General features: G+C 41.5%; 1 protein-coding gene across 2 annotated transcripts in view; it reads left to right on the top strand.

Moving 5' to 3' along the window:
• Positions 1-25,751, top strand: part of PSD2 (pleckstrin and Sec7 domain containing 2) — a 91,444-nt gene that overhangs the window by 43,147 nt on the left and 22,546 nt on the right. Inside the window, exon 7 of one of the 2 annotated variants that reach the window (XR_011558658.1) lies at positions 534-596. Coding sequence is in view for 1 of the 2 variants with exons in the window: in XM_070746958.1 (XP_070603059.1) it covers positions 534-592 (59 nt within the window). In the remaining variant the exon portion in view is untranslated. The remainder of the gene's footprint in view (positions 1-533; positions 597-25,751) is intronic. The other variant, XM_070746958.1, reaches the window with a different exon arrangement.

The raw sequence follows: 25,751 nt of genomic DNA, 5'->3' as shown, positions 1-25,751 counted from the left end.
TTCTTCAACAATTACTTTCCTAGTAGAATTGACCCAATATAGCTGAACTTTGAATTCCCTCTTCCACCTTATGGACAATGAAAGTGTCTGCAAGGCATGTAAAGAACCTGTTGGAGCAGTTATTGCTATGTTTGATTCCCAATTAATGTGGTATAGTTGAAATCCCCTAATTTCCATTGCAATGTACTCCCTGGACTCCTCACACATTTGAATGGTAAATAATTCAGTTGTATTTTTTGCTTGGATGGTACACACACAACAATGTCACTATTATTCTTTTTTCCTTTAATATGCAGATGCTTTGGGCAATTTTCACCCTTAGTGTCACATTTAAATGCAGGAATGTTACTAAGAATTTGAACAGTTCCTGGATTTGAGACACAATTAATCTTATCAGCTGACTGCTAACCGTTTGGTCTCAGATGTTAAAATTTTGTCCTCTCAATGAGCTAAACAGTTATAGGAACTGTCTTGTTTTGAATATAGTTCTTGGGGCTAATTTTAAAGTGTATTAATTTCCTTGTATTTTCCAGATGGAATACACACACTCACCTGTGCTCTGATGCTGCTGAACACTGATCTCCATGGCCATGTAAGTATGGCTAATAAAAAGAGACTAACTTTGATTCTCTTTTGAGATTCCCCCTTTAAGTCTTCTGTTATGGTAAATATGAGGCTATCTGGGAATACTAAAATAGTTTGGAAATGAATATTGTAAATCAAATGGTAGGAGTACTAAGCACATTTCCCACCCTGAGTTACCTATAGAGTAATAAAGGCCTGATAAAAATCTAATAAATAGAATAATAAACCATACTTGTGTATTAAATAGTACAATTTGTCATAAAAAATAGAAACAAAGCTAAACAAAAACAATTATGAGGTTGGATGAAAGTGTGTGAGATTTAATTTGTTTCTTATGTGCCTGACTGTACCTCCTCCAGTGCTTTCTGGGCAAATTGCCAAGTGCAGGGTTTTATAAATCCAAAATGTCCTGCTGACTTAGAGTTGTGAGCGCCCTTTAATATGATGCCCCTCCAGCTTGAGGGCACATATAATTTGGCTCCAACCCAAGCCAGTCCATCATGCATGGTGCAGTCATTCTTATGAATAGTAAGCCATTCATCAACCTTTAGTGCTTCTTTAAGCTTCTCATATACTTCACTTGGAATCTCAGGCACCTTCTTCCCCTGAACATTAATGGTTACCAGGGCTGCTAGCTGAGGGGATAACAGGTCAGACCACTTTGGCTTTAGAGCTGTTGTATTGGGACAACCAAGACAAAACATCTGCCATAAAATTCTTCCTCTCTGGGACATAATGCAAGGTGAAGTTGAAGCTATCAAAGTATTGGGCCCAACTGATTTGTTTAGGGCAAGGGTAGGCATAATTGATTCTTCTGTGACATGTGGACTTCAACTCACAGAATTCATCAGCTAGCATGATTGGCTCAGGAATTCTGGGAGTTGAAGTCCACAAGTCATAGAAGAGCCAACTTTGCCTACCCCTGGTTAAGGGGATAGTCTGTGAGGTGTTTTCAGGGCTTCCAGATTTTTATGGTCAGTCCATAACTCAAATGGAGCACTTGCCCCTTCCAGGGAGTGCTGCCAAATAAGTAGGGCCCATCGCACTGCATACACCTTCTCCCATATCGCCCACCTCTCTTCAGTATTGGTGAGTTTCTCAGTAGTATATGCGCATGGCTGTAGCAATCCTCAGGCATTCTTTTGCAATAACACTGCCCCCATGGCTACATCACTCATATCAGCCTGAATTATAAATGGAGTGTCTGGGTCAGAGTGTTTCAGCGTGGGCATTGCCGCGAACAGTCATTTGAGTTTTTCAAAGGCTGCTTGGCACTCCACTTAAGTGACTGACCCAGCTTTGCCTTCCTTTCATCCTTAGTTTTAAAAGTTTGGTGATTGGCAATGTGATATTTGCAAATGAGGGGATGAGCCACTGGTGAAAATGGGCAAAATCCAGGAAACTTTGCAATGGCCCCCTAGTGCAGGGAGGGCCCCACTCTAACACTGCCTTTACCTTTTCTGGATTCATTTCCACTCCTTCATTTGAGATACAGTAACCCAGGTAATCAATTTTATCTTGGTGAAATTGGAAAGGTTTGAATACACTTCAGCAGCTTGGAGCCTTTTAAGGGCCACCCTCACCAATTTCACATGTTCCTGCATAGTTTCAGTATGTATTAAAATGTCACCAAATACACCAACATTCCCTTGTACAAAACGTCATGCAGCACCTCATTGATCAGTTGCATGAATACCATGGGGAGAGGGGGGTGGCTGTAGGCCGAAAGGGAGCACCCGGAATTGGAAACATCCCAGAGGACAATTAAGTGCATTTTTCTATTAGTCATCCTTGATTCAAACTGGGTAGTAAGCTTCCTGCAAATTTAACTTTGAGAAGATTTTCCTTTGGCTAAATACACCAATATATCTTTCATCAGGGGCAGTGGATAGATGTTTTCTATGCACACCGCATTTAGCCCTCTATAGTCAACTCATAGACGAAGAGTCCCATCTTCTCCCAGAACATAAGTGGGGCTGCCACTCATGGTGTTGCTGGTTGGATAAAAACATGTTTTAAGTTTTTGTCTATGAAGGTGCAAATCATCAAGTAAAGTTTAAGCTTTGGTAGTTTAGCCCCAGGAAGGATTTCAATATTGCAGTCTATGGGGCAGGAGCGCATCAGAACTTCGCTTACTAAATACATCTCACAAGTTCCAAAACTCTGTTGTTTCCAGGTTGACCATTAAAGCAGGGCTGCCTCTTTTCATTTCCTAGGAAAGAAAAATCCTCAGCTCCATAGATTTAGAGAAAAGTACTTTTACTAAGAATAAACCAAAAGCAAGAAAATTCCAGGCAAACTCTGAGGGAAAGTGCATGAAAACAACAACTTGAAACAAACTGCACAGCCCAACTCCCTTGTTGCTTGGCAACCTGAGGGCTTCTGCATACCAATACTAGAAGAACTGACCATGGAGAGATAAGCAAAGTTCAGGCTGTATGAAAAATTCTCCAGTAATCCCCCCCCCCCTTTCTATGGCAGCAGGCAGCAGGCTAGCTGACACTCACGGTGAACAAAGACTTGCAACAAAAGTCAAAAATAATATTAAAAAGTTTCTTTCAACATATAAATAACAAGAGAAATGTCAAGTAAACAGTTTGTCCACTAAAGAGAGAAGATGGCAAGGAAGTAACAGGCAGTAGAGAGAAAGCAGAGCTGCTTAATTCATTCTTTGCATCAGTCTTGACACAAAAAGAAACTATAGCCCAATAGAATAGAATAGAATAGAATAGAATAGAATAGAATTTTTATTGGCCAAATGTTATTGGATACACAAGGAATTTGCTTTGGTGCATATGCTCTCAATGTACATAAAAGAAAAAAATACATTTGTCAAGAATCATGTGGTACAACACATAATGATTGTCATAGGGGGTCAAATAAGCAATGAAGAAACAATCAATATTAATAAAAATCTTAGGATACAAGCAACAAGTTACAGTCATACAGTCCTAAGTGGGAGGAAAAGGATGATAGGAATGATGAGAAAAAACTAGTAGAAATAGAAGTGCAGACTTAATAAAAAGTTTGACAGTGTTGAGGGAATTATTTGTTTAGTAGAGTGTTGACGTTCGGGGGAAAAACTGTTCTTGTGTCTAGTTGTCTTGGTGTGCAGTGCTCTGTAGCGACGTTTCGAGGATAGGAGTTGAAATAGTTGAGGGTAGGAGTTGAAACCTACCAAAAGCATAACCGTAAAAGACAAACTAAAAATACAAATTAAAATAAGTAAGAAAATGGTAAGAGAACACCTGTCTGATAAATATAAATGATAAATATAAATCACTAGGACCTGATAAATTACATCCCAGAGTTCTGAAGGAGTTGGCAGATATTATCTCAAAACCATTGTATTATAGCTGTGATGGCAAACCTTTTCTTCCTCAGGTGCCGAAAGAGCATGGGCACATTCTATCATGCCAATTTACCCATAATTTCAATGCCTGGGGAGGGCGAAAACAGCTTCTCCCACCTCCTGGAGGCCCTCTGTAGGCAAAAAACCGGCCTGTTTACCAACTTCTGGTGGGCCCAGTAGCCTGGTGTTTTGCCCTCCCCAGGCTCCAAAGGCTCCCCTCAAGCCGGGGGAGGGTAAAAACGCCCTCCCCCACCCCCTCAGAGACTGTCTGAAAACCAAAAACGCCCTCCCAAAGCCTCTGTGTGAGACAAAAATCAGCTGGCCGGCACACACATGCACACTGGAGCTGAGCTAGGGCAACTGCTCATGTGCCAGCAGATATGGCTTCGCGTGCCACCTCTGGCACCCACGTCATAGGTTCACCATCACTGTATTATAGCTTTAAAAAATCTTGGAGCACTGGGGAATTACCAGAGGATTGGAAAAGAGCTGATGTGGTTCCCACCTTAAAAACAACAACAACCCAGACTCAGGAAACTACAAGATCAATCAGTAACTAACATCAATACCTGGGAAGATACTGGGGGAGGGGGTGGGGAAACAGATCTATGAACATCTAGAAACAAATAAAGTTATAACTGAAAGCCAGCGTGGGCTTGTTAAAAACAAATCATGCCAAACCAATCTTATTTAATTCTTTGACAAAGTGACTAAATTAGTAGACCAGTGAAATGCTTAGGGGCATATTATACTTACAGTTCAGCAAAGTAGACCGTAGTCTGCTTCTTGGTAAACTAGAAAAATGTGGGATAGATAGCATCACCACCAGGGGGATTTATAATCAGCTGACAAAGCATACTCAACAAATTGGCCTTAATGGTACTATGTCTACATGGAGAGAAGTAAGAAGTGGGGTGCCACAAGATTCTGTCTGAGGCCCAGTACTCTTTAATATCTTCATTCATTCATTCATTCATTCGTTCATGCATGCATGCATTCATTCATGGGATTTATCTGCCGCCCAATTCCAACTGGACTCTAAATAGGTGAGCAAATAGAAGAGGAACTCATCAAATTTGCAGATACATTGACAGGGCGATTAAATCTGAAGACAAGCTCAGATTCCTGTTCACACGCAAGGCTCACATGCATGCACCACACTTCTGGACATGAGCAGAAGCGTCCAGGGTGGGTGGGCAGAGCCTCCCTTTGTCACCAATTCGTGGATCTGGGCCGTACTGGAAGCAACCCACCGTTGTCAGGATCCAAAAAGATCTTGATAGACCTAAACACGGGGTCCTATCTGAGAAAATGATTTTTTTTTTAAAAAAATAGTTTTTATTAAATTAAAAAAGACATTAAAAAATACAAACAAACATCAAACAAAGTGAACAATACATTTACAAATATACCTATAAATCCTCCTAGGAACTTCTATGGTAAATTGTCTCCAAAAAAATGAAATGTAATGTAGAGAAAAGCATGGTTTACACTTGGGCAGGAAAACCCAAAGTACAAGTACAGATTAAGCAAAACATGGCTAAAAATCAGCAACTGAGAGAGGGACCTTGGAGTCCTAGTGGACGGTCACTTAAACATGAGTCAGCAGTGTGCTGTAGCAGCCAGAAAAGCTAATACAATCCTGGGTTGTATAAGCAGAGGCATAGAATCAAAATCACATAAAGTATTAGTACCACTTAATAAAGCTTTAGTAAGACCACAACTGGAATTCTGCATCCAGTTTTGGTAATCACATTACAAAAAAGATGTTGAGACTTTGGAAAAAGTGCAAAGAAGAGCAATTAAGATGATTAAAGGCCTGAAGACTAAAACATATGAAGAACAGTTGCAGGATTTGGTTTAGCTAGTCTAAAGAAAAGAAGGAGTGGCGGCTAACCACCTTCACACCAGGCTCCAGGTCCAGTCACTGTGGGGTATGCCAACCCCAAAACAGGAGAAACCAAGTCCCCTGCTTCCCCTCCCCTCCAGGGAGGTTCTTGGGCCAATTCAAACCGAATCGGCATCCCCCAAACAGTGGGGAATTGGTGTTTCTCCGCAGGAGCGAAAGAAATGCCGCACCACCGAGGCACTGACCACGCTCCTCTCCCGCACACAGCTAAATTGCCCAGCCATCCTTGATGGCAGGATGCCTGCGAGCCACTTGGTGCAAGGCACCAAACTGAACCTGACAGGTCCTGGAAAATAATATAGACTATAAACCTATAGAATACCTTAAGATTACCAACTTACCCACAGGCTTTTCACTCTGCTACGCAAAGGAATAAGTAGCATTATCTCCATTTTGGGAAAAATAACTTTGGATGATCTGAGATCACTCTTGCAGAAGAGCATTGGTTGTGAACAGAAATTCTAGTTTGAGCTAAAATTACTCAAACCAAATAGATTTAGCATACTGTGTTCTATTTGCAAGAATTAGGCCTCTCAATATTTCTACCTAGAGATTTAGCAGAGAAATTTTGAGATGCCAAATTCAAATTCCTTTGTAAATAAGATGATTGTGGTGACATGGTGAAGGTGTAAGTTTAGAATTGTAGCTATTCAATAGTATATGTCGAAATTAATTTCTTTTTGTTTGTTTGTTTTCTCTTTCTTTCCTGCTCCTGGATCTTCTACTTTTACTGTATTGTTTAACCTTTCTCAGGTGGTAAGTTCAATCACTTGAACATTTTCATACATAAATTTGTTTATTATTAAAGCGTACTTTGTAAAAAGAAAATGTATGCAACATATACTTTTTCTTAACTTTTTCAAACTCATTTTGGCTTATTGAAATTAGTAATATTTACTTGCAAAACTTATAAGCTATTTTGATATTATATGAGCCATATAATTCCCCTCTTTGTATATTCAAATTAAAAACAAATAATTGAGTACAGCAACATCAACAATAAGAATAGAACAAATTAACAGAAAAAAATAATACAACATGTACAAAAGTTTTAAAAATAGGAATGTTACTCACAATGAACCAAACATTAAAATACTCTTCCTCCCCAGAGAGAGCAATTACAACATTCCAGTTCTTGTGGTATTATGTTGCAGCCATGCAGACAAATGGCAGGAGGAAGGGCCATTCTGATTTGATGTGTATGAGTGTCGTTTCTCAAAATACAGCCTTCTGAGGTGTCTGTAGATATTCATTTATTAGAAAAAGGACTATGAACCGTGATGTTACTTCTTTATTAATACGACCCCATTCAGAACTAAAGGTATGAAAGTTCCATAACCTGGAGTTCCACACACCCACAGCCATTTGGTCTTACCAGGTTCAGCCAAAGTCTGTTATCCCCAACCTGATACCCACCCCCACACAGCTTCCAGGCACAACAACAGGACAGTGACAACATCAGGTGAAAATGTAAGCTTGAATATCATCAGCATATTGATGGTACCTTATCCCATTGTGGCAGATGATCTCACCCAATGGGTTCATGTAGATACTTTCTTGAGAATTTAGACTGAATCTTGTTCAGGAGGGGAAAAGAATAAAATGGTCCCAATGCCTTAATCCAGTGTATAATTTTAGCAGTCCTGGAATATGTTGTGTGTCCTCCACCATCCCCTGGCAAAATGAAAGTAGTGTTCCTGCTATGGATTTTTGCACCTAATTTTGATGTGCTTTGCATGGTAGAGCTATCAGAAACTGTGGTCCAGAATTTAAATATTTTAACATGATTTATTGTTATTTTTCGGAGTATAAGATGCACCCTTTTCCCTCCTAAAAGAGGGTGGAAATGTCGGTGTGTCTTATACATCAAATACAGACATTTTTGCTGTACCAAAGCCCTGCCCCCATGTCCCATTTTTTGCAAAAATGGGGTGGACAGGGGGTCTGGGAAGCCTGTAGAGAGCTCCTGGGTGCTGGGGGAATGGCAAAAATGCCCCCATTTTTGTGAAAAACTAAAAAAAAACTTGTCTAAAATCACTGAAAAGAACAATCAGTGCTGTTTCCATGATTTACCCAAGACTGAAAACAGATTGAATGTATCCAGATAGCCAAATTTATTATTTGTAAACATTTTTATGCTTTCTATCCAAGTTTGGCCAGAGCCATCCTTGCACTTTTCTCACACCTTCTAGGTTTTCCCCCCATGGTGTCTTGTTGCCTTATCTGGTGTACATGAGAACATTCTGTTGTTTTGGAAGTCATGTGTGTCTTATTGTGAATGCATCAAAGTTGCTACTTTCCACTAACTGCATATGCCGAATTTTTCCTGGATTTTGTTTTTATTATTTTCACCTGTTTTCATTGTCTTTCCCACATGTGAATTAACATAAAACATAGTATATTCTAACTTTATCGTATTATTTATACTATGAGACTATATACTAACACTAGAGGTCTGTGATGGCGGACCAATGGCACTCGTGCCAGAGGTGGCACACAAGGGCCTTGCCAACTACTTTTCTGTTTTCCAGCACACTCATGCATGCTCTTTGCAGGCCTCCAAATGGTCCAGATAATGGCCAAAATACAGTGATGCGTGCACCAGCCAGCTGGTCTTCGGGTTTGTGGTGCTGTGGCACACAGTGCATGCACACAAATGCATGCACATTCAAATTTGGGCACTCAGCTGAAAAGGTTCACCATCACTGCTATAGGTAGTTCTCGATTTGCAACCAAAACACATTGAACCCAAAATTTATCTTGCATTTTATGAACTTTCTTGCCAATTGGTAAGTGATTCATACTAGTTGTTAAGTTAGTAATACAATTGTTAAGTGACTTTGCTTCCCCATTGACTTTGCTTGTCAGAAAGTTGTAAATGGTGATCATTTACGTTGCAACTGTCATAAATATGAGTCCATTGCCTAGCATCTGAATTTTGATCACATGACCATGGGGATGTCATTCATTTTTTCAGTGTTGTTATAACTTTGTACAGTTATTAAACAAACCATTGTAAGTCAAGAGGCTACCTGTAATTTATGATTCATTAATTAAATGTGGTTGTCATTATCATAATAATGTTATTCAATATTGTCATAATGCTGTTTAATATACGGTACATGTTGATGTGTGGGTCGTTTTTTTAATTAGCCAAAAGCTCTTTTTTATTTATATATTTGAGACATTTGAGTCATTAGATGGCTCAATTCATATGTTTCATTTAAAAAGTATATGAATTATTCCTCTTCAATTAAAAATTCCTTTTGGGAATGCTTTAGCTGAGCTATTAACTTCAACTGTTATCAAGCCCAGACTCTTTTCTTGCATGTATTCTACAAGATTCCCAGGAGATCTCTTAGAATATTTTATCTTTAAAATACAGATAGTCCTCAACTTACAACAGTTTGCTTAGTGACTGTTCAACCTTACAACGGCAGTGGGAATAGAGGCTCATGTCCATTTTTCACACATGACTATTGCAGTATCCCCATGATCACATTTGAATGACATCCTTGGGATGTCAGCAATTATTGTTTGCAAATGTGTATGCATGGTATACTTGGTAGTCCCACTGAAAGTGAATTGGGCAGGAACTTTATTCACATCAATAGGCTTTGCAAAACTTACCTTTCAAGTCTTTTATATACAACTTATTTACTGTGTCTTTCTAGTTCAAAATAATTATTTGTTATTTCTAAACAAAAAGCAGTGAGAATTTCCGTCTCAATTTTGTTGCCCTTCAGTTAATTTATTTGCACAAAATAAGCAAAATCCCGACAGTTGTTTGTAAATAACAAATAGTGTTGCTGAATCCATATAATTGAACTAAGCTATAGTTAACTATGAATAAAATAAAATGGCCTCAATCTTTATTGTTATGCTATATAAATTACATCAAAAAAAATAAAATTATCAGTTGCCTAAAAGTATTTAAAAAAAAAAAAAACTTGCTTGAATCAAAAGCAACTCCTGGAAACTATATGTTCAACTTTCAGCCTATATTTAATAACTATAGTTCTTTACAGAAAAAGAAGAAAACATGAATTGAACACTGTTTAGAATTTTTTGGCTGAATAGTATATTTATGTTTTTCTGATAAAGGTACGTACAGTGGTACCTCAAGATACGAACCCCTCATCTTACGAATAATTCGTGATACGAACCCGGGGTTCAGAAAAATTTTGCCTCTTCTTACGAACTTTTTTCGAGTTACGAACTGGCGTTCGGAGACTGCTGGGAAGCCGCGCGGCTGTTTTAAAAGGTGACAGCCGGGCGGCGAGGCTTCCCAGAAGCCTCCCGAACGCCGGTTCGTAACTCGAACAAAGTTCGTAAGAAGAGGCAAAATTTTTCTGAACCCCGGGTTCGGTTCGGGAGGTTGCTGGGAAGCCGCGCGGCTTCCCAGCTGTCTCCCGAAGCCGAACGCGGAAGTTTGGCTTTGGCGTTCGGCTTCGGGAGACAGCTGGGAAGCCGCGCGGCTGTTTTAAAAGGTGACAGCCGGCCTGGGGGGCTTCCCAGCACCCCCCCGAACCCGGGGTTCGGGGGGGTGCTGGGAAGCCCCCCAGGCCGGCTGTCACCTTTTAAAACAGCCGCGCGGCTTCCCACCAGTCGCCGAAAGCCGTTTTTTTGCGGGGGGGATTTTGGTTGCACGGATTAATTGACTTTACATTGTTTCCTATGGGAAACAATGTTTCGTCTTACGAACCTTTCATCTTACGAACCTCCTCCTTGCACCAATTAAGTTCGTATCATGAGGTATTACTGTATTTCCATAAACTCATGAAGAGACTGTATATTTTATTTTGAAATTACAATACAGTAATATTAAGATGTGTGTCTGATGGGTAAATTTAGATTTTTAATTCTTAGTAGAATGTCTCAAAAAAGAACTGGCAATTTCTTTTTAACAGTGTTTGTTATGACAGTTGCAGTGTCCCAGGGTCATTTGATCATCTTTTGCAACTTTCTGAAAAATAAAGTCAATGAGGAAACCAGATTCACTTAACACCGGTGTTACTAATTTAATATGCAATGATTCACTTAAGAAATGTGGTAAAAAAAAGTCATAAAATGGGGCAAAACTCAATTAACACATTTTTCACTTAGCCACATACATTTTGGGCTCAATTATGATCATAAGTGGAGGACTACCAATATTCTGAGTGAAAAAAGTATTTTCTTGTCTTGTTGCTAAAATATAAATCTCTTACATATTATAAAAAGCTTTAAAAACTATCAAACGATTACAGGCTACAACCTCACAATACAATCAAAGGTAGATTTATATACCAAGTCTTATAAAGAAATATCTAACTATAATTATTTGAAATATATAGAAGACCTTTTATTAGAGTTTGAAGACTTGAATGTTCTCTCAGGAATGAGGTGAACTCATTGATGTGATTCTGTATATTTTTGTAGTTTGAGTTAGGTTTGTTCTTAGACACTATTATTCTACTATTGTTCTTTCATTGTTTTGTGGGGGCTTTTATTCTACATAGTCTTCTGGAGTCAACAGCAGCCATATAAACAAATACATCAAACTTACAAGCCAGCTAGCTAAAGGGAGAAAATTAAAATTTACTTCTTAGCTGAAATTATACACATAGTTTAGTTTTTCTAATCTAATGGTTTGCTTATTTATTTTAAGCCTGATTGAAATGTACAACTCAAATGCTTGAGTAATACAATTTTCTTCTAAATCAGTGGTTCTCAACCTTTCTAATGCCACGACCCCTTAATACAGTTCCTCATGTTGTGGTGACCCCCAACCATAAGTCTAGCACCAATTCTCCCAACAGAGCTTTTAGCTGATTAGCTGGAAGCTCAGAGCCTGATTGGTCGGATTGTAAAAATATGTTCAAAGGCAGCAGAATAGAAACTTTAGTTCCTAGCACCATGGGAAATTTATCTTTTCCTGTGGTCTTAGGCGACCCCTGTGAAATGGTTGTTCGACCCTCAAAGGGCTCAACCCCCAGGTTGAGAACCACTGTTCTAAATCAAAATGCATCCTTTTGTCAAACATCTTTAAAATTCTCACATAGAGTTATTTTGATATTTATGTTTAATGTACCATGTATAATTCTTTATACATTTTCCAAAGTTCTGATTAGAATATGTAAATCTAAATATACAGCAATCCCCTATATTATAAATCTCTTGTGTGTTATTAATCCAGTGTCAGCAGATAGTAGTAAAAATAATAATATTGGCTGCTTTCGGTTTATGTTTTTTCTTTGAGATTTTATACATTTAATTTACGAATCTCATGCAAATGAAGCTGTATAGACAATGCTTCCTCAATCACATATAAAGCAATTTTGGAAGAATGGCCTTGCTGTGTATTTTGCAGTTGCTCAGTCCTCAGCATGTGCAGTGATTGAATTTTTTCCTAACCGATTACTTTAAGAAATGGAATTCAAGGGGAACTCCAGAAGTTGAAGAGGTGCACCAAGCATACATTCCCTAGGGGGCATCTCTGTCCAGTGAATACACTTGTTGACTGTCTGCTTAGATGAGTCCTTCAGCCCAGAACTGATCTGACAGTCTAAGGCAAATTAAGCATATAGATATGTATAATTTTGTTTGTTATGGCCACCCACTCATATTTGACTTTGAGCTGCTTACAGGAGCTTAAATATATAAATATATAAATTAAATATATAAATTAAAAATAAGAAAAGAAATAACCAGGGTGGGGAAATGGGGAAGTGGGGACTGTTATAAGAAGACTCAGGACAATTAATAATAAAGAAATAAAATACAGTGGTACCTCGAGATACGAGTTTAATTCGTTCCGGACCTGGGCTCTTAAGTCGAGCAGCTCTTATCTCGAACGACTTTTCCCCATAGGAATTAATGTAAATAATTTTAATTGGTTCCAGCCCTCAAAAAACTCACAAAGTTAGTCTAAATTATGCAGAAAGACATGTTTTTAATGAAGAAATGTACATGTACATATAAATGAATAATGAAGTTTCTTTCACTTAACTTGTAAACTTTCTTAAACTTTTAAATTTACATATGTTCAACTTCTCTGCCACCCAATCCTGTAGGACAGAGGTCCCCAACCCTTTTTGCACCAGGGACCGGCTTTAAGCGATCAAGAGAGGAATGGGTGAATGAATGGACGGAGGGTGGGAAGGAAGGAAGGAAAGAGGGAAGGGACAGAAACAGAGGAAGGAAGCAAGGAAACTTATGAAAGGGGAGAGTAAGAGAGGAATGAGTGAAGGGAGGGAGGGAGGGAAGAAGGTGGGAAGGAGAAAGAAAAGAAGAAATAGAGGAAGGGAAGGTAAAAGAGAGAAAGAAAAAGAGCAAGAAAGAAAGCAAGAAAGAAAGAAAGGGGGAAGGGACAGGAACAGAGGAAGGAAGCAAGGAAACTTATGAAAGGGGAGAGTAAGAGAGGAATGAGTGAAGGGAGGGAGGGAGGGAAGAAGGTGGGAAGGAGAAAGAAAAGAAGAAATAGAGGAAGGGAAGGTAAAAGAGAGAAAGAAAAAGAGCAAGAAAGAAAGCTGCAAGCCCCCCCCCCAAGCCCCCCAGGCCGGCTGCAACCTTTTAAAACACGCGCGCCGCTTCGCAGCTGTCTCCTGAAGCCGAACGCGGAAGTTAGCGTTTGGCTTCAGGAGACAGCTCCTTGGCGCTTGTATCTCGAATTTGGGCTTGTAAGTAGAACAAAAATATCTCTCCCCTCCCAGCTCTTATCTCGAGTTGCTCTTAAGTAGAGCAGCTCTTATGTCGGGGTTCCACTGTATACTAATGGAGTCACGTCATGTCCTGGACCTTTAGAAACAATCCTTTAGGTCTTTAAGACTTTCCTTTGGGTCTCATAGATATCAGGGTAGAAATAAGTGATTTTTTTTTTAATAGAGGGCATGAAAGTGTAGATATTGTATATTTTGAGGCTAAAGTGGAATGGTTTGTGCTATACATACTTCTACAACAGAAAGGAGAATGAAATGTTACATCTAATATGATATGGGTTACAATGTGCATATCTTATTTATACCTAGAGTATTGAAACAAGTGGAAATTGGACACACACAGCTAATAAAGTCACTAAGGTCAAGATTTTTATATTGGGAAAATTAAAACAAATATACCTAAAGCAAAAGAGAAAGTGGTGTGGTCCTGCAGTTGTGATCTACAATGGGCTCCTGCTTCAAAACAATTGAGTATGCAGTGTCTTGCAGCAAGTGGAAGCTTCCAAGAAATTCTGAAGAAGAGGATCATTGCAGCTGTAAATGGTCACATTTCAAATAGAAAAGAGTAAAGATTTATTACAATAGAACAGACAAGTCTCTGTAAGGAAGGAAATAGGAGTAATAACAGAACCCAGAAACAGTTTTCAAATCCTTATGGAAGAGATTTTTGAATTTTCAGAAAGAAATACAGCACTGTAGAGTAAGATGAAGTTGAGCTTTGCAGGAAGACAAAGAACAACTTTGAAAGTTATTGACTCACTACTGTGAGACTTTTAAAACAAATTGATGTCAATTAGACCTGTCACCTGAAGTAATTTGGACAGGGAGTCATTGCTCACAGTCACTCATGCTCTCATCACCTCGAGGTTCGACTACTGTAATGCTCTCTACATGGGGCTACCTTTGAAAAGTGTTCGGAAACTTAAGATCGTGCAGAATGTGGCCGCAAGAGCTATTGTGGGGTTACCTAGGTTCGCCCACGTCTCTCCAACACTCCGTGGCTTGCACTCCGATCAATTTCCGGTCACAATTCAAAGTGTTGGTAATGACCTATAAAGCCCTACATGGCATCGGACCAGAATATCTCTGGGACCGTCTTCTGCTGCACAAATCCCAGCAGCCGATAAGGTCCCACAAAGTTGGCCTTCTCCGAGTCCCGTCGACTAAACAATGTCATCTGGCGGGCCCCAGGGGAAGAGCCTTCTCTGTGGCGGCCCCGGCCCTCTGGAATCAACTCCCCCCAGAGATCAGAACTGCCCCCACCCTCCTTGCCTTTCGTAAATTACTTAACCTATATCCCACCTATATCGCCAGGCATGGGGGAATTGAGACATCTCCCCCAGGCTTATAGACTTTATGTATGGTATGCTTGTGTTCTATGGTTTTTAAATCACTGGTTTTTTAAATACTTTCTTTTAATATTGGATTTGTTACATTGTATATTGTTGTTATTATTATTGCTATGAGCCGCCCCGAGTCTGCGGGGAGAGGCGGCATACAAATCTAATAAATTATTATTATTATTATTATTATTATTATTATTATTATTATTATTATTATTAATTGGGATGCCTGACTTGATAATGCAGACCTTCGATAGCTAGTTTGATGTAGTGGTTAAGCTACCAATATGCTAGAAACTGGGGAACTGAGTTCTAATCCCACTTAGTTGAATGCCATTGGGCCAATGACTCTCAGTCTTAGGAAGGAAGCAAATCTTGCCAAGAGAACTGCAGTTTATTTATTTATTTATTTATTACTTAGATTTGTATGCCGCCCCTCTCCGAAGACTGCCAGAAGTCAACATTGATCATAGGCATACATGTATACAGAGAGAGAGAGAGAGAGAGAGAGCTTATTACTGACGGCATTACTAACCATGCTGGCGAACTTATGGCACGCACGCCACAGGTGGCATACAGAAACCTCTCTGCGGGCATACCAGCCATCTCCACCACACATGCGCATCGGCTTCCTGCCAACCAGCTGGTTTTTCAGTCTCTGCTATGCATATGTGGGGGTGGGGTGCAAATGGAGGATGCACATGTGGATGCTCAGGGGGTAGGGCAAATGCATGGGGGAATTTGCATTGTATTTTGGGGCCTCATGCAGTGCCACTGTGCCCCATTTTGGATTCCAGGTTGGTGCAGGAGACCTTCCGGGCCAAAAATGGGGCACCGGCAGGGATGTGTGCCCCCCCACAACCCATTTTGGCTTCCAGGTTGATGCAGGAGGCCTTCCAGGACTAAAACGGGTTGTGTTGGGTGCCAATCTGGAAGCCAAAAATAGCAAGGGGGGCTAGGCACATGTGGGGAGCTGCAGGGGGAGCGCAGTGTGCATGCAAGAAGATGGGGCCCACAGGGGGGAATCAAGCGCGCATGTGCGAGGGCACAGGGCACATGGGGGGATGCACACATTGCAACGACCAAAAGGTATTAGCCATCATTTACCTAGGTCAAAAGGGACAAATCCTTATTAGGCAACATTATTCTTCCAATCCTGCTCAAGCGCCGTCCTGTTCTGGGCACCACACTTTAAAGAGGATTTGAGAGACTGGAACAGTTTAATATAGGGTGACAAAGAGTACCTTAGAACTAGAAACAGAGCCCTATGAAGAAAGGGATATTTATCTGGACCCATTTTGCTCTGGAGAAAAATAACTGAGTGGGGACACCATAGGATACCTTGAATACCTAAAAATACTTCAAAAAAAGATCAAATCCCATTCTCTCTTGTTTTGGAGCGCAGAAGATTGAGTCATTCATTTTGTCCTTGGAGAGGAGCGGCATACAAATCCAATTAAATAAATAAATAAATTTAAGTCATAAAAAGCAACCTCTGAGTGAATGTCAGAGAAAACTTCCTAGTTCCTTTTGAACATAATTTTCAAAATCCTTTGGACTGTCTACTTGAATTTTAACATCAATGTTCCCATTGAAGATTTTGCCAGTGCTGTAAATTTCATAATGCAGTGATACCTTGTCTTGCAAACCCAAGCCGCCGCCACTGGGAAACCCCACCTCTGGACTTCTGTTGCCAGCAAAGCACCCATTTTTTCACTGCTGGGATTCCCCTGAAGCTCCCCTCCATGGGAAACCCCACCTCCGGACTTCCGTGTTTTTGCAATGCTGCAGGGGAATCCCAGAAGCACAAAAACGGGTGCTTCGCTGGCAACGGAAGTCCAGAGGTGGGGTTTCCCAGCAAGGGGAGCCTCAGCGAAATCGCAGCATCACATGGAAGTCTGGAGGTGGAGTTTCGAGGAGTTCCATGTTTTTGCGATGCTGCAATTTCGCGGAGGCTCCCCTCGCTGGGAAATCCCACCTCCGGACTTCCGTTGCCAGCCAAGCACTCGTTTTTGTGCTGCTGGGATTCTCCTGCAGCATCACAAAAACACGGAAGTCCAGAGGTGGGGTTTCCCATGGAGGGGAGCCTCAGGGGAATCCCAGCAGCGCAAAAACGGGCACTTCGGCTGGCAAAAGGGGTGAGTTTTGGGCTTGCACACATTAATCGCTTTCCCATTGATTCCTATGGGAAACATTGTTTTGTCTTACAAACTTTTCACCTTACAAACCTCATCCCGGAACCAATTAAGTTCGTAAGACGAGGTATCACTGTATTCCTTAACAAATTCACAGCAAAGTAAGGAAAATTTCTGTTTAAATCAGATTTTAAAAATGAAGAATTCAATTTCCTGCCACCAAGCTACCATGTTTCATATTTTTACAAAAGCTTTATCATAATGATTGTGAGTGAAGTTACAGGAGTAAAAACTGAAATAGATTGTGGGAATGACTTTATGCAACACTGTTTAGGGTTCCCCATTGTTGTTGTTTTTCTGTTAACTATTATTGATATTGTTTTTACAGTTCTGTGAGTCAACTGTCCAGGTTGCAAATCCAGAAAAAGAAACTCTTGGGACATTATTTTTATCAAAAGCATAAAATTAACTAAATACAGTAAACCACATTAGCACAGAAGAAGCAAAACAAGCTCTGAGGTTTACCACACAAAAACAAGTGTAGTTAATTCTCCCTTTTTCCTATGGGCCACCTAAAATGTCCACTAATCATACATGTTCATTTTGTATGGAAAACAGTCTGCAACACTGGGACATCTGCTTGGTGTGTCCTTGGTGTGTCCTGTGTCCCACAGTGCTGATGGATGCTTGAATATCATTCTCCTTCCCTTGCATTCCAACCACCTCCTCTCCCTGTTATTGCCAGGTTGCGAGTGAAGTAGTAGTGCTGGTGAAAGTGTGAATCAGTCTTGACGTGCTGACCCCCCAGAAGAAGGATAGACATGAAACAATAGTAAACAAACATATACATATTATTATTTAACAAGCACCTACCACTGCAATCCCTGTTGGAGCCATTGAGGGTATTTATTGTGAAACTTCTTAACTAACATAGCGGCCCTAACATCTGGAGCAGCCACCCTCTTGGTATCTGCTAATGGTAGCCTTTCCACAATACTAGATATTGTAGTTTTCCCTGGTGGTATTTGGACACAAGTATCTTTATGATCTCCTGTAAATAGGATAGGAGGAGGTTCTTTGACTGGTATCAATCCAGAGTCTTAAAATGGTTTTGAAAGATGGTAATGAAATACTGGTTGAACCCACCTAAGGCTTTTGGCAATTACAACTCCACTACCACTAGATTTACAATGCGGATGATTTGGAAAAGTTCTACATATTTGTGACCTAACTTTTTACAATTTCCGGGAGGGTTGCTCTTTTCCAATCTGCTTGCCTTTTTTGATTTCCCTAGCCTTGATTCATGCTTCACATGGTATCCCACTTGGCTTTCAGACTAGCTATCTACTTGGCTAATTACACTGACAATGGGGTCCCCCGTGATACCACTGGTATGGGCATGAACTCAGTTGATGTAGCCATCATCTTGAAGGGAGTAAAACCTCTGATTTTGTGCATTGAGTCATTATATGCCACTTCCATGAAAGGCAGGAGTTTGGTCCAATTAATTGCTGATAATTCACATAACAATGCAGGTATGGCTCCCATTAAATTAATATGCTCAGTGGCTCCATTGATATTAGGATGATACTAGGCTCCTCCCTGGGAGGAGCCTATCATTTTCAAATGCTCCCACCAAAACGTGAATTTCACCCAGGTCTAGGACCTTCAGGCTCCCACCCTTGGCTGCTTCTTCTTCACCTCTAGTCTCCTACCTCATCCCATTTACAGCCAGATTTCTTCCTCACCCTAGTCAATGGGGCTCTATTCCTCTGCCCCGCACTTTTCAGCCTGGCCCATTTGCCAAAAAACCGAGTCTGCGGAGAGGGGCGGCATACAAATCTAATTATTATTAAATAATAATAATAATAATAATAATAATAATTATTATTATTATTATTATTATTATTATTATTATTTTATGCCAGGCCTTTGACTGCAAGGGATAATTAGCCACCACCCAATTAGGTAGCAGGCAGAAATCATGGTACTTCTGCCTGTCAATGTGTAATGGCTGATAGACAATCACAGGGGTTGTGGAGCAATGGGGGAGGTGCAGCAGCCAAATGTCAGTAGGGCACAACTTCGGGCATGAGGAAAAGCAACTTCTGTCATAGGGGGGGGGGGCATGGCAGCCAAATAGCAGAGGCTCATGGCTTCAGGTGTAGGGAAAAGCAGCTTGTGGCATGGGGCACAACAGCTTAATGACAGTCCTGCATGGCTTCAGGTGCAGGGGAAGCAGTTTCTGCCATGGGGATGTGTGGCAGCTGAACGGCAGAGGCTCACAGCTTCAGTCACAGGGTAAAGCAACATCTGGGTGGGGTTGGAGGACCAGGACCACTGCTTGTTCAGTGTCAGGCAGCTAGTATCAGGTATAGGGTGGTGTGGAGTCCATGAGCAACTGAGGGGAGGGGGGAAGGGAGGTGCTGCTCCACGGGATTCATTTTTTCGAAGTTTTTGGCACAGCAGACAGTAGGCAGGCAGCAGGGCCCAGGGGGCTTTGCGTTTTGATTCTTCAAGAGAGGGAGGGAGAGTGGAAAGGAAGGAAGGAAGAATAGCTGAGGGTCTGGGTGTGGTGTCTGGTGAAAGAGATCTCTGGGGTGCTGGGTGGGACCTTGAAGTAGCTGGATTTTGACATGTAGGGTTTATTCAAAAAGAAAATTATAGAAACTAAAAAAAGAAAAGTAAATCACCACAAAATGCTGCAATAGGGTTGGTGAGAGAAAAGACATACAGGCAGGCAATGATATTGGGGAGGAAAAGAGAGAGAGAGATTAGAGAGAGCGATGAGAAAAGTTGAGATGGGAGCTTCTTGCAGCCTTCCATGGAGCTGGGGGTGAGAGCTGTGGGGCAGGGCCCAATGCAATCTTCTTCCCCTTCCTTCCTTACCCTAATCTGCACCAGAAGCCATGCATTACTTCCATTCAGCTGCTGTGCCTCACCGTGCCAGAAGCCATGTACCACCGCCTGTCAGGCATGTACCCCCAACTCCATCTTTGTAGAGAAGAGATACTTTTACTGAGTTTGAAATGATAGCAATGAAAGAAAAGCAAGGTCTGAAGCAAAAGGCATGAAAGTTACATATTGAAAATATCCCCAAATCCCTCCCTCTCAAGGACCCAGGCTGAGTGTTTATTCCCTAACCCACATGTTGTCATATGGGAACCATCTGCAGGTGGTTTTGCCCATCTGGTATTCCAGGACAGTTGATCTTGACTGGGTATAAACAAATTGATTCAGCTGTGCAGTAGATCATGAGAGCAATCCTCCCTTTTCGTTCACACAGGCCATCTCTCTCTCCAACTCCCTTTCCCACCCAAATGCCAAATTTCCCCCCTTCCTGTTACTATGGCAGCCAATAGCAAGCAAGCATCAAAGATGTTGACACAACCATTCAGCTGCCATGTCACCCATGCCAGAAGAATCTTTCCCCCATACCTGAAGCTGTGTTGCACCGCCATTTGGCTGCTACACCTCCCAAATCACTCCACAGTCCCTCTGATTGCCTATCATGCATTGCACACTGGCAGGCAGAAGCACCATGACTTTGGCCTGCCACCCAATTGGGTGGCGGCTAATTGTCCCATGTGGTCAAAGGCCCAGGGCAAAAAGTGTGTCTGCAAATGGACTGAGCTGAAGGGCATGGGTTGGAAGCCCATTGGAGACCCATTGACTAGGGAGAATGGCTGGGGGGCAGCATTAGCTGTAAATGTGTTGAGGCATGAGGCGGGAGGCGAAGGAGGCATGCCCAAGAGTGAGAGCTTGAAGGTCCCAATCCTCTGCACACCCTGATCTGAAATAATGTGCTTTGGGACCCTGAATTGTCTGTAGATATGCTGCACAAACATCTTGGCTAGGACCCAAGCTGAAGAAATCCTCAGGCATGCCACATAATGTGCTTGCTTCAAGAACAGATTGATGACAGTTTAAATTACTATGTTACCAGCACACTCCGGCAACTTCATGGTAAAGTCCATGGCTATCTCCTCCCGTGGGTTAGCTGGATTGGCTACCAATTGTAACAAGGCTGGAAGCTTCCCAGGCAGTTGTTTCATGGAGGCACACTCAGTACAGCTGGCCATATACGCTTCAATGTTCTTTTTCATCTTTGGCCATCAAAACTGTCCTTTTACCAGATGAGGGGTCTTCACAAACCCAAAATGCCTTGGGGGTTTTGTGTCATGGCTCATCTACAAATCTATCTGTCTGGCTAGGACATACAATTTACTCTTCTTCCACACCAACCCCCGCCTGCCACTGCCTTGTCATCAGATCTTTTTTATGTCTCTGGAACCACTCATCCACCCCCAAGGCATCTTTTAACAGTTGCATCGCCAAAATCCCAGCTAGCTGCGGAGAGACTGTTCTCTGCTGCCATGCAAGCACTGGCGAGTTGCCTGAATGGGATAACTACTTCCTCTCGGGTACTCCTGTACTGGAGCATCTGAGAGAGGGCATCTACTAAGAAATTATTTCCCACGGATAAATAGCGAAGAGTGAAATTAAAGCAGTTAAAATATCAAGCTCACCAGACCTGCTTGGGGGGGGGGGGTAGCCTCCATGGGGTCTTCAATGTCTCCAGGTTCTTGTGGTCCATCCATCATATCCTTAGAGATGTGATATCTAGATAGTCTAGAAAGTCTCTAGAAAGTCTCTAGAAAGTCTTGTGAAAGTCATACTTAGATAGTTTGGCATACAACTTTTTTTAGTTTCTCAAGTACTGCCCTCACTATCCTTACGCACTCTTCCATGGTTTTGGTATAAATTAGAATGTCATTTAGGTACACCAGCGCCCCTTCATACAGGTGTTTGTGCAGGACTTTGTTTATCAACTGCATGAGTACCTGGTACCTCTTGCAGCCCAAATGGCATCACCCAAAACTGGTAGCAACCAAAATGGGAGTTAGATGCCATTCATTCCCCTCCTTAATCCTCACTCAGTAGTATGTTTTTTCTCAAGTTCAGCTTAGTGAAAATTTTCCTTTGGGTAGGTAGCCAGGCATGTCCCTCAAGAGGGAGAGCAAATGCATATTTTCCATGCAAATACAATTCAACCCATAGTGGTCCACACACAGCCTAAGGGACCATCTTTCTTTTCTTGAAAAGCACAGGGGCACCCACCCTTGATTTCACTGGCTAAGTTCCTGGTTTATAAACCCCCAAAGTTCTTCTGTCTCCCTCGGCATCATGGAGTACATCTTTGGCTTGGGCAATTTAGCTCTTGGCAAGATTTCAATAGCACAGTCTGTGGGGTGATGGGGTGTTTGATTCCCTCTTGCTGAACATCTCTGCTAGGTTGCAATATTGTTGTGAGCTGCCCTGAGTCTATGGAGAGGGGTGGCATACAAATCTAATAAATTGAATTGAATTGAATTAAATTCATTTGGAATGAGCGGCTCTAATTCCTTGCTTCCTGTTAGTGTATTTGCTGATTCTGCTTTAACTTTCCTAACCACATGCTTGTGGCTGACATTTGGCACTTTAGCTGGCTCCTGCCAACTACAATTTGCTTTCTTTTTCATTCATCATTTGTTGCTGTCTGAATCTACTGACAGTTTCCATTTCCTCAACCAGGCAGGTCCTAGAACCATGACCTCTGGCATTCTAGGAGCCACAATAAAAAATAGTCTTTACATGAGTACCAACCCTGAGGCTCACTGGCTCTGTTAGCCAGGTTGTTGGCATCCTGTAAGAGAACCATCCAACTGAGAGAACTCCATGGGCTATCTTAATCGTCTCAGTCCTAGCTTCTTCACTGTCTGGTTACTAATTAGGCACCAAGTACAACCCGAGTCCAATAAGGCCATGACTTGGGAGAAACCCTTTCTCCCAAGGAAGGCACCAAAATCTCTACCTGGCTCATCATGGGAATGATGGTGGCACTCATCTTCCCCTTAGCTGTCACACTTATAGAAGATCAAGCTGGGTTTGATGTCGATCCCTCACTGGATTGGGGAGATACCTCCACACTCTTTTGAGTTGCCCATGTTTTCTCTGTTGGCTTCGCGGATGGTTTTCTTTGTTTTGGCTGGCTCAGGGTTTATGGTGTGGACCTACAGTCCAAAAGTGTCCACCAATCACACATGTTCATTTTGTTATGCATCTTCTATGAGTCTGCATCTGCTTGGTGTTTGCTTGGGATGTCATCAATGTCCCACAATGCCCACAGATGCTTGAATACTATTCTCTTTCTCTTGCATTTCAACACACAACCCCATTAGTGTCAAGCTGAGAGCAAAGAAAAAATGTAAGTAAAAGTGTGAATCAGTCTTGACACTGAGGCTATAAAAATGAACGCATATCTCTTCATATGGTACTTTTGTTAGACTCAATCCTTCACCACATACCTGTAACATTTCCATTAGCAGTTTTTTCTGTTTCACAGGAGATAAATTTGTGTAAGAGCCCTAAAGAGTGGAAGGGTATCTTATCTTGGAAGTAACCACCTGGTGGGTCTTTTTTAAGTTTTAAAAAAGATTCTTTGCATACTGACCTACTTGTCTGAAACAGTGCAGGCATTATTTTCATCTTACAGCTTCTTCCAATGTTGACCACATCTGGTGATGCACCGTTATTTGGTCACAAAAAGCTGCAATATGGAGGTGCAAAAATGTGCCACTTAAAACAATAAGTGCTTGGGTGTGCATCTAATTTATTAAAAAAAAAGTTTAGAAAGGATATTCACTCACACACACCAACAATCTCCCAGGTAAATTTATAAATATTTATTTTAATTCCACAACTGCGTATAAGGCTTTTCAGATTCTGTTCTGGATTCTGATGAAGCAAACCCTATTCTGTGCATGTTCTGTTTATTCCTGGCTGAGATCGCCTTAAATAAAAAAGGTAAAGACACACACTAGTCAAATTTACCTCCTGCAAATTCATGCAGTTTACTTGGTAGCAGCACAGCTGTGGTATATCGTTATACTTCTGTCCTGTATGTTTTTCAATTTCCCAATCTACCTTACGGGCCTCAGATTCTCTGGTGGTCTCACATTCGTTATGAACTGACCCAGTTCACTTCCAAGCACAGACAAAGATAGGACAGTGCTGCCATCTCATGAAACAATTTGGAAGTTTACAGATTTGTAAATTTCTTCTGAAATCTAGAAGGCAGGCAGGCAATTAGAAGAAACAATTGAACATTTTGAACAACAATTGAACGCATTCTAAAATACATTTTGCTGTAGATGTGTAAATAACAAGCAGATAAAACAATATGAAGAAAAGAAGGGACAAAATGCAATACCTGAAATCTTGGGATATTCTCATGACCATAAAAAATCTTACTCTGGCTATATTTCTTGTTTCTAGTCTGTATTTTCCTTTTAGTTATTTCAGATAACATACTTGCATGGTTCTTAAGGAATAAGCACAGAGGTGGCTAAGGTGCGCCTGTGTTTTGGTGCGGATTTTTGTTTCCGCACATGCACATGAAAACACAGGCACCTTAGCAGCCCAGCCAATTCATTCAATGTTACAACAGTGCTGAACACTGGCACTTATGACTCATCCTTGATACTCCTGCTGCTGCAGCACTCCAATGGACACATAATCACAATTTGGACACTTGGTGACCATTTTGCATTCACAACAGTTATAGTCTCAGTCACATGATGGTCATTTGCAATCTTCCTTGCTGACTTTCCAAGCAAAGGCAAAGCCAGCAGGGAAGATTTCAAGCCACTCCTATAAATTGCTGCCCCCTTTTCTCTCGTGGAATCCTACTGCCGAGTAAGAAATCCTGGGATCTGAAATTCCATAGTGTTTATCTGCCTGCAGCATCCCTCTCCATAGGAACTTGTACTCCATAGCACATGGGCCTTGCTCATGCCAAGCCAAAGCACATACCTTTTGCCTGCCCAGCCACATGCCCTGGCACCCCTTCTCACATGCTCACAGTAATGCTGAAACATGTACCTATCCACCCATCTGTACTTGCATCACAGCACCCTCCCACCTGGGTGCACTCCATAGCAGTCACCTACTTGTCACCTGCTAGTAAGCTGCCATTGACTTTATTGGAAGCCAGCAAGGAGTGGCAAATCCCAGTCACATGAAATCTTCACTTAAGATCCTGCAATACTGGCTTATTGATGGTAACCAGGATTGCTGGGATTGCCATCATTAAGGAATGGGAATGATGTGTTGTCTCACTTCATTTGATGGGAATTCTGGTCCTAATTACCATAATTAAGTGAGAACTTGTAGTTTCCTCCATAGCACCCCATTTCAACATGTTCCACAATGTTTCCTGGAGGCCGCCTCTGGCATTTGCTCAGATTTCATAAGCCACAACTGCCTCCTAAGATTAGGGTTCCCATGATTGTTCCGGCATCACACCCAACAATGCCCTCAGCTTCTAGGGGACTGTTTCTAAGCTGAAGAGCCAGTGCTGTCTGATGATGATTCCGTGGTCATGTGATCAGCATGACTAAATGCTGAAGGTGCACAGAACGCTGTTACCTTCCCACCAAGATGGTCCCTATTTTTCTACCTGCATTTTTACATGCTTTCAAACTGCTAGGTTAGCAGAAGCTGGGGCAAGTAACAGGAGCTCACTCCATTACGTGGCACTAGGGATTCGAACTGCCAACTTTTCTGATTGACAAGTCCAGGGTCTTAGCCACTGAGCCACCATGTAGCCCTGGTATACCTATACTCTGCACTAATCTATGAATTATGGTTGTGTGAAAATTCTGAAAATCAGTCAGTTGTGTGAAT

This window comes from Erythrolamprus reginae, chromosome 3 (assembly GCF_031021105.1).
Source record: "Erythrolamprus reginae isolate rEryReg1 chromosome 3, rEryReg1.hap1, whole genome shotgun sequence".
NCBI classification, from domain to species: Eukaryota; Metazoa; Chordata; class Lepidosauria; order Squamata; family Dipsadidae; genus Erythrolamprus; species Erythrolamprus reginae.
The sequence above is the reverse complement of the archived record's forward strand: the minus strand, read 5'-3'. Positions and strand labels throughout refer to the sequence as shown.